Source organism: Protobothrops mucrosquamatus, unplaced genomic scaffold (assembly GCF_001527695.2).
Source record: "Protobothrops mucrosquamatus isolate PMUCROS unplaced genomic scaffold, P.Mucros_1.0 scaffold288, whole genome shotgun sequence".
Classification (NCBI taxonomy): Eukaryota; Metazoa; Chordata; class Lepidosauria; order Squamata; family Viperidae; genus Protobothrops; species Protobothrops mucrosquamatus.
Genome location: NW_015386632.1, coordinates 750,848 through 765,418, shown reverse-complemented (window position 1 = coordinate 765,418; position 14,571 = coordinate 750,848). Strand labels below are relative to the sequence as shown.

Sequence of the window (14,571 nt, the reverse complement as noted above, 5' to 3'; positions counted from 1 at the left end):
AACACTGACCTAAGTCAGGGGTAGGCAACCTTGGCTCTTTTATGACTCGTGGACTTCAACTCCCAGAATTTCTGAGCCAGCCATGCTGACTCGGGAATTCTGGGAGTTGAAGTCCACGAGTCATAAAAGAGCCAAGGTTGCCTACCCCTGAGTCCTAAGTGATAACAAGACAGTGACGCGGAATAAATCCTCCGACCTCTAGGTGGAGCTGCGGCGTCCTCTTCTGAAGCTCAGCCTTTGGAAAAGCCACTCAGAAGGCTTTGGTGGCAGCGGAGCCTTCGGTTCCTCTTCGGTTCGCTTTCCTCGGAGTCGAGATGTGGGCTGCTAAATTCGCGAACCCCCGTTCGCCTCTCTTGTCCTCGGTGCTCTTGCTTTCGAAGGGGGTCCCAGCTCCCAGCTCGCCCTTTCACTCCTCGGCGCACCGTCACAGGGCTAAAGTGGCCGTGGTGAGTTCGCCTCCGGGGCTGCCAGGAGGAGGAGGAGGAGGAGGAGGAAGCGTAGCCGGGAAGGGTCCTTTTTAGAAAGCTTTGAGACGCGGGACTCCGCCGCCCCGCGCAGCCTGCGCTCCCTCGGCAGCCGCATTTCTCAGACTCCGCCAAAAGAGGCTTCCGTCCGGCGGCCAAGGCAAGCGTTTGCAGCGTTGGATCATTTTTGCAAGACTGGGAGTCTGCTAACTTTGCCACAGTTGGAGAGTCAGATGGGGGCGGGGTGTGTGTGTGTATGTGTGCGAGGCGCCAAAGATTGGTAACAAGTGAAATTCCGCACAAGTATGTTACGTGGCTGTATCTGGCCGACCTTGGCTTGACTCGGCCATTGGGGAGTCACAGGAATTAAGGAATCCTAGGATTAGTCTAGGAAATCGCACTTCTCACAAGGCAATGGGGTCAACTCATACACCGGTATGTGTGTGTGTGTATCCCTGTAATCATCCGAAGCTGAGTTGACCCCAGTGCTAACTCGATAAGTTACTTCTGAGTGCAATTTATGTGTAAGGTTATATTTAAACGCATTTGTCTCCAAGCATCTATATCAGTGATGGCGAACCTTTTAGAGACCGAGTGCCCAAACTGCAACCCAAAACCCACTTATGCATCATCCATCATCGGATGCCGGGTGGGTGCGGTGGTAACGGCAGACTGGATGGGACTAAAAAGTTCAATCAATCAATTCCAACTTTGCAAGATCTTTTTTTTTCCCTTGAGAAGTTGAAATTGACTGATTGATTGAACCTTTTTTTTTTGTACACGGCGGCGGAGGCCTAAAACGAAAAGGTTTTATAAAACCCAGCTGAAGACCTAGGATTGGGGTGACGGCACGGGTGCCCAGAGAGAGGGCTCTGAGTGCCACCTCTGGCACCCGTGCCATAGGTTCGCCACCACTGACCTATATGAACTGTCCATTTGGTATGTTAGTGACTTGCTCATAATTACCTATTGAATTTAATGGCTGAAACCTGGGTCTCTGCAATTGCAAACCAGCATTGTAAGGACGAGTGTACATTTTCATTTTAGATTATCTCTCAACTTTGTGCAGCATCTAGGGCTACAGAAAGCAGACAAAAGAAGTGAGTGAAGGGACAACATTGTTTGGATTAAAATTAAATTAAGCGCAACAGCATTCAGTGTGATTAATCAAATGGCCTTTCTAGTACATTAAAAATTATAGCTTATTTACAGCATCTGGAGGGCTGTCGTGGTCTAGGGAGGCACAGTTAGGCATTTCTGCTCCAATTTGTCTGCCTGTCTAGTCACAGTTTCTTTGATATCTTCAAGACTGATATTTAATGGAGTTAATTTTAATCTTCAAAACATTGTGCTATGTTAATGTATTATTCTTTTAAGCTATCTCTTATTTGTATTGCTACAGATTACTTGCATTACAGGCTTGGAAAGCAACTAATTGTTATCTGTTGATGCACTTTATATTTGTATATAGACATACACAGTAACACATAAAGGAGCATGTGCAGTATAACACTATACAAATCAGAAATAAGCCAATTATTCTTGATTGGACTTCTTACTAGATTGTAACTGCATCTCCGGTTCTTTATAGGAGAACAGGTCTAAGCATCCTGGGACCATCCAAGTGCATATTAGAACAGCCTAGACTAAGCATTCATTGTGCTTTCGAGCGTCTGCTATTATTGTAGAAAATTTGTGGCACAATTTCTGCTTTACTTTTTTGAGGCAGAAAGCATGCAAAAATTGTAGGTAAGTCTTACAATAGGTTTACAATGTTTAATCCCCTTTAATATTTCCCCAAGGAACAATCAAGGTCTGTTTCTGAATGCTATTTCATTTAACTGTTCTGTTTCCATAATTTTAGGGGCTCCTACTTTATCATAACAGATCAGAATGTAGATGTCAGAAATATTTAAGATTGATTAATATAGTTGTCTTATAACAAATTAATAAATTAAAGGAAATCAAATCTTGCCTGCTACTTCATTCATTGCTTCTCTATGGTATATAAACTGCTTCTGGGTATTTTTTATCCTAGGAAAATTACCATTCTTGAAATGGAGAAATTATTAAAATTATTAGAACTTTCCATACAAAACTGCAAAGTTACACCAGTATTTGAAGATCAATGAATGCTACTTCATTTAATGGAAATGACTTAAGTTAACAGCCAGGTTTGAAATGTGACGACCTAAGAATAGGTTGTCCCTGTGGGAGGATAAGACAGGATATGAGCTGGTATAATACACACAGCCAGTACTTAAACAAATGAGGGATTTTATGGTAGATGCTATGATTCTTATACTAATAAAATATTGTGATCCAGTATTATATATAAGTGGAAATATTATTTATAAACCAGTATGTGCTTATATGCACATACGGAATTTAGAAAAGACAATGTAGGACAGTGATGGCGAACCTTTTAGAGACTAAGTCCCCAAAAACCGCCCTGCCCCACCTCCGGCCCCACCTGCTCTGCCCCTGGCCTGCCCAGCCCTGCCCACCCCGCCTCACAGGGCCACCCACCGCCTCCATGGCCCACCGCAGATTGCCCAGTGGCCCTGCAGCGCCATGGCGACCACATCTTCCGCCCACGTCCTGCAGCATCATCTGCACGCGATTGCACGAGGACGGAGTCTTGTCCCTGTTGCCCCGCTGCCATGTGCTTGGCTGCGCTGCTCTGTGTGGGCTGCACTGGGGGTGACTGTCCTCTGGGGGGGCTGATGAGGAGGGGGCCACGGGGGGAGGCGGAGCTGGGGTGATGGCACGCGTGCCCACAGAGAGGGCTCTGAGTGTCGTCTCTGGCATGCGTGCCATAGGTTCGCCACCACTGATGTAGGAGATTAAATCTTAACCTACTTCCTCTCGCTCAAGTCCTGCTTTCTGCTTATAATTTATAACAGCTTCTTCTCTCCCTCCTTATTTCAGTTATTGATACAGAAATGTCATGTGAGTTTTCTCCTTGCAGTCTTGCTGCCCAACAAAGCCTTTAACTCAACAAAGTTTCACTATCGTGCACATGAATCTCTATACACACAACACAGTCTGCTCTCTCAAGCTGTTCCAGGTTTCTCCTTCTGGTCTTCCTCCTTGTCCCAGGATTGGAATCTGTGGACTTGGCTGGCTGTGTCATTCTTCCGCTCCATGTTAACCAAGTGATGTTCTCTCCAGCAGCAGAACTATAAAGCCACCCTTTATTTGCTTTCTCTTATTTTTTTAATAGTCTGTGTCTATAGTCTGAATGCTCATGCCACTTTACAGGTGCATTCTAGCATTTTCTCCTTTTCTGCCTATGAGCTCTTGATCTTGTGCTGACTTATTTGCCTTCTCTAAAAACAAACCCATGATTTTGCCACAGACCATCCCTTTAGCCAGATACTTGAAGCTGCCACAATCCCATATTTCACATATACTTTAAATAATAAAATAACCTACATTACTTGTATAATCAAATAATCTGTAAAACTGGGTGTATTATTTTATCTCCAGATATATTTGCTCCCTCTTTTAAGCTGGTTCACCACCTTTTGTGGTCTTCAAGCTGTGTCACGCTATTACTTCTATCATATCTGAACTTCAATATATTTAGCAAGGTTAGGAGATATCCAGGAAAGGCTATTTTAATTTGTCTTTCTTTCTTATTACAGGTTCTTTCTGGTTGTGGTGTTTATGATGGCACTGAAATCCATGAAGCCTCTGCGTAGGTGTATTTTTAACATTGTAGGACGACCTCCATTGCCATAAGTAAAGCTGATTGATAGATAATCTAGTTATCTAGGCAGCATTTCAGCATTAAGTGACTTCCCATTAGAATATTTTGGAATCTCATTTCTTCCTTCTATCAGTATTCAGTAGCCTCTAGATGAATGGGGTGGAACATAAATCTAATAAAATAACATTTCATTTTAAATTAAACTTGCATTTAATAGATTATTTATTTAGGCTCATTCTGGCTTTATTATATTTTGATAATAATAAATATTGGAAACAATCTGGATAATGGATATGGCAATACTTGGAGACAGCAGAGTAGAAGAGAAAGAACTGGGGAATAGAAAGACTGGCAAAAGAGAGTAAAGGTAGTACCAATATTAATTGGTACCAATATTAAGGCAGCTTGGTGTAGGAGAAGAGCAGACTGAGCTAGAAAAGGGGTCCCCAACCTGTGGGCCGTAGCCCACTACCAGGCTGTGGCCTCCTGGCCACCGGGCTGCAGAATAGGCTGGCCAATGTGCGCATGTGTGCGCACGCACTCATACCCACTTGCGCTAGCGTCACCGTGTGGCAAAAACGGGGCAGTGCTAGCGGCTGTGCTAGCAAGTGTCACGCAGACGTCAGCACCATCCTATTAGCGTCACACGTGCTCACAGCCCCGTTTGTGTGTGCCCGCGGGTGTAAAATGCTTTCCCCTTCCTTTCCCTCCGGTCTGCCAACTGAGAAAGGTTGGAGACCTCTGAGTTAGAAGATAAGGTTAAACATGGCAGTTGGAGCACCATTTGAATACCATCAGCATTGACAAAATCAGTCAATTGCAAAAGGCAGCTTTACTTGGAACAGCTTGCATCCTGCAATGATACCTTTAACACCATCAAACATCAACATCTGCCTATCCCAGGCTCTTGGGAAGGATCTGATAGGTGATAAAAATGCCAAATCCAGTCTAAACGTGTGACTGACTGTGTGATGAACTATAGTAATAGTGACAAATCCAGTCTAAATATCTGGCTGAGTATGTGACAAACCATAGTAATTTATTGAATTTATATATAGGATAATGGTTCATTTGAGCCGTGGAGGAGCCAGTGTTGACATGTATGCCCCAAATATTTCTCAGATGCATGTAATTGATCACAGCAGAGGGCAGCCAGCTGACAGGGAATCAAGGTAAGAATTACTCAAATATATGATTGATTAATGATGTGCCATCAAGTTGTTGATGACTTTTAGTGACCACATAGTTAAGATTTTCTCCATGATGATCTATCCCTAACCTAGTTCTTCAGTTCCTCTAATGGCGCCCACCATCACCAGTTTAACAATCTATCAGCCTTGCTGCTGGTTGTCCTCATCTCTTATCTTCCACCTTGCCCAGCACTGGAGACTTCTCCAGAGAGCTGGGTCTTCTAATGTGTCTGAAGTAGGTTAATTTGAACTTGATCATTTGTGCCTTGAGTGAGAACACTGTGTTGTTTTTTAAAACTCTATTGATAACCAGTACTCTAAAATTGGATGCCCAAAAAACATTTATATTGATATTCTCCTAAGAAACGTCTTAACAGAATCAGCAAGGATCGCTCGTGGGAAAATTACCGACTTGGCTAGACTTACTGCAAGAGACTATGATGCGGTAGTATTTCCTGGAGGCTTTGGGGCTGCTAAAAATCTGTGAGTATTGAATTCTGTAAGTTGCCACAATATGTTACTACTACTTTGCTAATCAGATGTGACTAAATGACATAGCAGGAAGTGTAAACAATGTCTGCGACCCTGAACTGAAATTAGTAAAATGTACTTGTAAATATCCTTTCTCAAATCATGAAAAACAGAATTAAAAGTTGCTCTCCTTCCTATATGTCTTGGTCTTGGAATGAGAATATACTGTGGGTTACTTCAGGAAAGATTGCAATATTAACTGCAGTAATTAATGCAATATAAGTTATTGTAATTAATGTGTCAAGCAAGTTGAAAATCTATATTTCAAATTTGTTGACAACCTTCAACCTCTTAAAATGTGCCATAGTTGACTTATATGTATTGCATGAGAGGAAAACGTTTATTTTTCAGGATGGCTTCCATATTGAGGCCAAAGTTAGTTTCTCATATAAGAAAGAACTAATTGTCTGTTTAATTTGTCTTTTGTGCTTATTTCTTATTTATTCAATTATCTATTAAGTATTTTAGAATTTAATTTTTTCCTTTGCATGGAAGTATTACAATCTTTACTGAAATCTTGAGTGGTGGTCTGGGTGTGACATATGAAAAATGCTTTTTAGGACAAAGCTTGGGAAATATTAGTGTGGACTAGGACTGGGCATACATTTAAAATTACTTAGAAGAGCAGTCTGAAATATCTGGAAGCATAACCACAGCATATCTTCAGAAGAGCCTCTTTTTTGGGTTTCTGTGTAAGTCTGAAAAAACACAACCAGTGCAATTCATTAAAACAGCTCTATGACTCTTATACTTGCCTGGAAGCACTACTTTTGAAGCATACATAACTCCGTTATTCAGTTTAAGCTAGCTGTAAGATAAGACCAGAATAATCCCCTACTCTTGATTCATTCACATCGCCATTTATTCAGTTGCTCTCATTTCTCCCCTCTCTGAGTTTCTCTTCCAACATCTCTTTGCCAACATATACGATAAGACATTGACAGTTGTATCATTTCTTTCCTGGAACATTCAGGGAAACACTTTCTTCCCAATTGGTTACAAATCCTGTCCCTGGCAAGGCAATTAGAGAGAATTTTTTTTTCTGTTGGTTCTTATGAAAGCTTGTTTAAAGTCTCAGAGATAGCAGAACAAAGGAAAGAATCCCAAAGTTCCACTTTTTAAGATAAAAGCAAGAAATAATTAATGTTCCCTTTCCTGAATTCTTGGAAATAGGAGAACGCTGGAACTATAGGATATTGTATTGATAAACCCTTATCTCTCAACTTCTATTTCTTTTTTGAAGGAGAAGTAGAAAGACTGACTTGGCTATTCCTGACATTTTGCTGGAAAAAGCATTTCCACATTAAAGGAACAGTATTTGCATTTATGAATGACAAAAAAATATGGTTATTTCAAGCATTCATATCTTGTAGGTTACTGAATGTGGATGTGTATCTATGGGTTTCTTTTGTTGTGGCAGATCTACCTTTTCTGTGGATGGGAAAGATTGTAAAGTTAACAAAGACGTTGAGCGTGTGCTGAAAGACTTCCACAAATCAGGGAAGCCCATTGGGTATGTTACCTATTTAAATACTCTTTTCCAAAGAGCCCTTCATAGCTCTCAGTTCGGTCAGAGACTTACTTCTGGTGATTCTCTCAGGTAAAATGAATTTACAAGCCTAGAACTGCAAAACCAGATTGGTTAGGCACTTGGCAAGTCACAATTGATAGCTGGTGGCTGCTGTGAGTTTGGGGGAGGGTGTAGTCATCTAATTAAGCTAGTTTAAGCTATTCATTAAAATTGTTTACTGCCAATTTTCAAGGTTTCTGAATAGTACTTTAGAAGGGCAACAGATATGTCAGAACCAAAGGTATTCAGAAAAAGCACCTGTCTATTGCTTTTTAAAGTAGGCGTGTCTTTTCCTGAGGTTGCATGGCTGCCCTCTCCAGTGCAAACATAATCCCGATTAGGTATAATACAGCAAACACTTCTATGAAGAACTTATGAGGCTTTCGTTTAGCCTGAGATGCTGTTCTTTTTCTTTTTGAAACCTTTTTAGTTATGATATAAAAAAGGGGATGAGGAAGCAAACTGCAAAGTATCAAATAAAATAAAAGCAAAATATATATGCAGTCTCCTCTCTCTGTTGTTGATTGTCTATATTTTTAAAAACCACAAAAAACTTAATGGTTTATATAAATATAAATGAAGTATTTAAATGCCATCTTGAACCAGTAGAACAAATTTTCCTAAAAATAATGTTACGGAATATGGTCAGATAAAAATAAAATAAAATTTGTAGTACAGCAGTCTACCCAAAGACCTAATGGTTGAGATATTAAAAAATAGTCAAACAAAAATGTGGATGGTTGAACCCCAAAATCGCCATGTGTCTACCAAATTTAATTCCACTAGGTAGGCTTGGACGACATTCCAATTGTATGATTGAAATGTATTTAAAATGCTACAGTCCAAACAAAACATTCAAAATTTGATTAAAATCAGCCATCATTATAAGATCTGACCACCTAATTTGAGCAAAGTATCTGTGTGTGTGCGTTCTCTCTGCTGTATGCTTAACTAGGGCACAATAATGAAAGCTATCTCTAAATGTCTAATCACTAAACTATTCTGTAATATCAGATATTTCTTTTTTCCATTATTAATCTTGACTGTACATAAATCTTTTTATGCTGAACTCTGCATGTAAATTATGCATTGGTTGTCTTTTAGGTTGTGCTGTATTGCCCCTGTCTTGGCTGCAAAGGTTCTACCTGGCACTGAAGTCACTGTAGGCCAAGAACAAGAACAAGGTGGGAAGTGGCCTCATGCTAGCACTGTTGGGGCCATTAAAGCCATGGGAGGAAAACACTGCGTTAAAGATGTAACAATATCCTTTTCATGTTCAGTTTGACGTACCTCGAGGCAGAATTATAGAGTCAGGATCATAGGCTGGAAGGGACCTTGGAAGTCTATTAGTCCAACTCTCTGCCCAAGACAGGAGTCCGTATACCATCCTGGACAAATAATCTTTTCTTAAAAACCTCTAGCAATAGAGTACTCACAATTCCGGGAGGCAAGCTGTTCCACTGATTAATTGTTCTCACTGTCAAGAAATTTCTTCTTAGTTCCAGGTTGGATTTCCCTCTGATGAGTTTCCACCCATTGCTTCTTACACTGCTCTCAGGTGCTATGGAAATTAACCCTCTCTTTCCCTGTAACAGCCCTTCGAGTATTGGAAACATTTTTGTCATTTTACCCCTAAGCTTTCTCTTTGTTAGGCTAAACATATCTAGGTCCCTTAGCTTTTCATCATACAATTTAGTCTCCAGACTCCTTATCACTTTTGCTGCTCTTCTCTGTACTGGTTTTAGGGCCTTAGCATTTTTTGGTATCATGGTGATGAGAACTGGATGCAGTATTCCAAGTGCGGTCTCACTAGTGCAATGTAGAGCAGTATTATCACTTCCGATGATTGAGGCAACCTAGGACTGCATTGGCTTTTTTGGCAGCTGCAGCACACTGCTGGCTTATACTTTAAGTGGTCACCAGAATACCTAGATCCCTCTCACTAGCACTACTGTGGAGCCATGCACTGCCTATTATGTGTGCATTTGATTCTTCCTGCCTAAGTGTAGGAACTTACTTTGGTCACCACTGAACTGCATCATAGGGCCCAATGCGCAAATCTGTCAAGATCCTTCTGAATCTTGAGTTTACCTTATAAAGTGTTAGCAATTCCCCCCAGCTTAGTGTTATCTGCAAATTTGATAAGCACCCTTCAGTCCTCTCATCTTGATCATTTATGAAGATGTTGAAAAGCATCAAGACAGAACATTGAGGTACCACATTATATGCTTCCCTCCATGTGGATGTAATTCATTTGACGATCACATCTGATTATCTGTTCCAGGATTTTCCTGGATACTGATGTCAGGCTGATTGGTCTGTACTTTCTTGGATCCACTTTTTTCTCCTTTTTGAGGATTGGAACCATATTAGCTCTTTTTTGGTCCTCTGGCTGTTTCCCTGTGTTCCAGGAGCTCTAAAAGATTTCATTCAGTGGTTCTGAGTTCACATCTGCCAGCTCCTTCAATACCCTGCAATGTAAACCATTTGATCCTACATTTGAACTCTTCCAAAGTGGATATTTCTTGCCTATTATGACTTGTATTCCTGTTTGTCTCCCATGGTGCTGCTTTTGAAAGATTGGATTTTTTTTCCTTTTTGTGTGAAGACAGATGCAAAGAAGGAATTAAGCAATTCTTTTTCCCTACTGCTCATCACCTTCTTGCAATCTTCTCCCATTAGTGGATTGATCATTTCCTTGATTTTCTTCCTGTTGCTTACATATTGAAAGAAACTTTGTTTATTGTTATTTTGGCATTGATGCAAATCTTAGTTCATTCTGAGCCTTAGCTTTACTGACACTATCCTTGCAGATTTCGGGCTATTTGCTGGTATTCTGTTCATTTTTTATACTTGTCCTTTTTGACTCTCAGTTTGTCAGAGAGTTTTTGTGCAACCATGCTGGTTTCATCTAGAGTCTTTTGTTTTTCTTTCTTTATGATATTGTTTTTGTTTGGGCCTTTATTATCTTGTTTTTCGGAGTTTCTCAAGCATTCTGAACTTTTTTCCCCTCTACGATTTCTGTTCATGGAATCCTTCATATTCTGTCTATTAGCTTTGTTGACCTCTCAAGGTCTAAAACACTAGTCTGACTTTGTTCGGTTACCTGTGCCTGCATTATGGTAAATTCTAGTATGACATAGTCACTCAACTTTCATTCCCTCAATCATTTCATCCCTATTAGTAAGAATTAAGTCCAGTATAGTTGACCCTCTAGTTCCCTCTTCCACCTTTTGGATGACAAAGTTGTCAGCTAGGCATATCCGGAAGCTGTTTGAGCTCCCACTCTCTGCAGAGTTTGCTTCCAATTGATGTTGGAGTAGTTAAAGTCCCTCAGTTCTACAATGGTGTGTTTCCTGTTCACCTCAGCTAACTAGTTAGCATTTAATTGAGGAATCTCTTTAATTCTGCTACAATTCCAATCTTGCATACATGTTTGGAAGAAAATCCATAGAAGTCATCAATTCACTGAAATGTTTTCTAACTGTAATTACAGAAGTGAAGAACTTTATTGGATTGTCCAGTAAATTCCTTATAATGGTATGAGTTACATTGCTAAAACTTTTCCTGGCTTTCTAAATTGCCAGAACCAGGAAGCCATCATTCAGTATCAGAAGTTCTGCCATTATCAGTACTTAGCTAGCAATATGGTGGAAGGGGCATTTCTCCTTCCCTTATTGGCTGCCTTTTTAAGGGAGAAAGCTTAGATCACATCAAGGAGGAGTGATCTACCTTTTCCCATCGTTCAGCACAAAATGCCAGACTTTAGATTTTTTTCATCCAGTGTCTCTCTTTTGCTTAGGCCATAGTATATATCGTTTTCTCCTTTTCTGTTCTCCTGATATTGAAGCTTCACTATTTGCAAAACAAGGATCCTGGACATTTTTACATAGGCAAGGCAGAGAATCAATGCTAGATTTTCCTTTTTGAGATTAGAGCTCCCTCTCTAAACTTGAAGGAAAAAATGCTATTAATCTTGTAACCCCCTCCCTGACCTGTCCCCAAAGTGCAAGGAGAATAAGAGCGCACCTAAATTAGAGATGTAATATATAATTGAAAAAAGAACAGTATGGGAAATTATTTACATTTTCTCAAGGATTAATATTAGGAATGAAGAATTTGTTTTTAAATCGACATAGCTTCTATTTATTATCTTTTTAAGAGATAGTAAAACAGATTGTAAATTTCCTCTTTTTCTTCCCCTTCCCACTTGCTTCTGTCACAGTGTTGTCCTTGTGTGAAGAATGCAGATAATATAAATTGGAAAGACAGGGTAATTAGCTGTATTTGGACACAGTAATTTAGCTCTAATTTTTTGCAGCCTCCCTTCTTGTTCAATATTATTGCCACAAAAGGAGACTGAAGACTTTTGGTTTCATTCTAGAGTAACATTCAATTGTGGTTATATCATACATTCCCCAATTCCCTCTTTTTTTTCCCTTCAGCCTAGCCACGAGGAGCATGAAAGTAGAAGTATGCAACTTGAATTTGGCTTATTTCAGTAAACTATAGTAAAGGTTATTGACCACTGTCTGAGTTCAGACATGACATTAACCTGCAGTTATCTGAAAATGAAATCCAGTTTTCTTATCAAACAGAAGGTATAACCACTCAAGTCATTTAACGCTCAAACATTTTGTTTCTCTGAAATGTTTTGATTTTGGAAGGGTTCTCTATTTTTTTTTATCTTTCCTCCTTGGTTATTTTGACAGTGTGGCAAAATGAACTTCCAAATAATAATATAGTCTGCTCAGTCCAAATTATGCCCTGAATTTGGGTGGGAAAATCCTAAATTCTAAAATATTTATGTGATACTTTTAGATAAATCCATTTTGTGTGTGTGTGTGCGCGCGCACACGCGCGTGCATGCCTGCCTGCCTGCATGTGCAGGCTTTCAAATCAGTGTTGACTCTTGGTGACTAGGTAAGTCCAGGCAATTTTTTTGGCAATATTTCCAGAAGTGGTTTGCCATTGCCTTTTTTCTAGCACTTTAACATAGTTAACATAGTTAGATTTCAATCAACACATCCTTCATTGAATACCCATTTCAGATGTAAATTAATCCAGAAAGTGTTGAGAATATTTTATTTTCTTATTACTGTTCTTGCAGAGGTTAATGGCATTAATTTAACCCTAGATAATGTCAGATGATGTGCTGGAGCCTAACTCTCATTTGCAGCCTAGCTACCAGGCTCTTTAACTGGATACTGGAGCAACAAAGGGTTGAGACCGTATTGTGCTTTAAATAGTTGTAAAATGCATGGGTGGTTTTTTAATAAATGTTTAAAACTTAGATGTTTAGTTGTGATTACATTGAACTAAACAAATCCACCTCTCCAATATTGGTACTATATATAGGCTGCAAAAACCATACTACTACTAGACAGCAACTTTACTGCCGTCTACTAATTGTCTAGTTTTTTGCAACCCAAATGTGGAAAACCTGTACCTGAAGTCAAGCTTGATGTTTGGTGACCATATACAGTTCTCATAGAGATACTGTGAGAATAGTTTACCACTACTTTCTTTCAGAATATTTATTGCCTTCCCAATCCAGACTGCATCTCTGGTATTTCCATTCAAATGTTGACTATCTTCAACCCTGCCCAGTTTCTGAACCAAGATAAATTTGGCCAAATGTTGTCATCGATAGGAAGATACTTTTGTCAATAGGGGAAAATTAAATTACAATGTTATTCAATCATGTTAATTTCCTTAACTGCCTTTCACGAAGCGCATGTGGACAATACCAACAAGATAGTTACTACACCAGCATTTATGTGTGAAACTGAATTACATCACATTTTTGATGGTATTGGAGCCATGATAAAAAATTTGTTAAGGCTGACAGGCAAATGAAATGGATTGTTTAATAACAACAGCAATAGCTCTTAGGCATATTGCAGCTTTGATGACAAAGTTGATACAGAATATACTTTTAGATGTACTTTACAGGATTGACTTAAATTTCTGAGCTGGAGCATCCTACGCTTAGTGAATCAGGATACCTTTAAGTCAAACTCTTCTCCATATAGTGCATTGTCACTGACAATTGTTTTATATTCTGAACATCACCCATTGTTAAACAAATCGTAATTAATGACTCAAGTATTTAAAGTATTACCAGCTGTTACCAATGTTTATATCATGAATTTGCAAATATGATTCAGCATGTTAAAGTTGAAAGACTAAAGATTCAAATTGGATTTGAATCACTAGTATGACATAAACTCTACAGAACCTAATCTGAGAATCAAGAACAGCAGAATAAAATTTCACTCATTTTTCTAATTTAAATCTAATTATTAGACATTCCATAAGCACTGGTATATTACAAATTCCCAAAGAATTAGACACCACATAGGTAGTCACTTGAAGAAATGAGGCTTTGGTTCAAAAGACAATCCTAATTATATGGAATGTTTTACAAATAAATTGTAATTCCTCTTGCATAATCCATATGAATGTTATTTAGTATTCTGATTTACTAAGAGAATTGAGGCAAGCTACTGTGCAACAGTTCAGATCAATGAAGAGAAATTAACTTTCCTCAATTAGATATACCACATGTTAAATAAAATGAAGTTAAAAATCAATTGTTTCCATTTTTATTAATAAGCAGAATATTTCTTTGGTCTATTTTTGTCTGCCTAATCCAAGAGAATTCATGTGATACTTTTAGATAAATCCATTTGTGTGTGTGTGTGTGTGTGTGTGTGTGTGTGTACGTGCGTGCGTGCCTGCCTGCCTGCCTGCCTGCCTGCCTGTGCAGGCTTTCAAATCAGTATTGACTCCTGGTGACTAGGTAAGTCCAGGCAATTTTTTGGGCAATATTTTCAGAAGTGGTTTGCCATTGCCTTTTTTCTAGCACTGAGACTGGCCAAAAGTCACCCAGCTGTCTTTGTGGCTAGGCAGGATTAGATCTCAGCAAAAAAGGTTTTTGACATCTGATTATAAGGTTGATCCACTTGACCTATTTTGTCCCATTGTGATGGCTAAAACACATCATCATCCTTTGTCTTTTCCTAGCCCACTACAAAAGCAGCATCTCCCTCTTTTTCTTATTACATCTCAAAATTAGGGTTTTATAACATGTGCTAA

The 14,571-nt window shown here is 39.3% G+C and overlaps 1 protein-coding gene across 1 annotated transcript; it reads left to right on the top strand.

The window, feature by feature from the left end:
- The first annotated feature begins 233 nt into the window (after positions 1–233).
- Positions 234–14,187, top strand: GATD3A (glutamine amidotransferase like class 1 domain containing 3A). Its single transcript, XM_015814865.1, has 7 exons — positions 234–446; positions 4,115–4,167; positions 5,238–5,351; positions 5,733–5,852; positions 7,321–7,413; positions 8,575–8,731; positions 13,201–14,187. The coding sequence occupies exons 1-7, from the start codon at positions 315–317 to the stop codon at positions 13,327–13,329; spliced, it is 798 nt and encodes a 265-aa protein (XP_015670351.1). The 5' UTR covers positions 234–314; the 3' UTR covers positions 13,330–14,187.
- Positions 14,188–14,571: the final 384 nt, after the last annotated feature.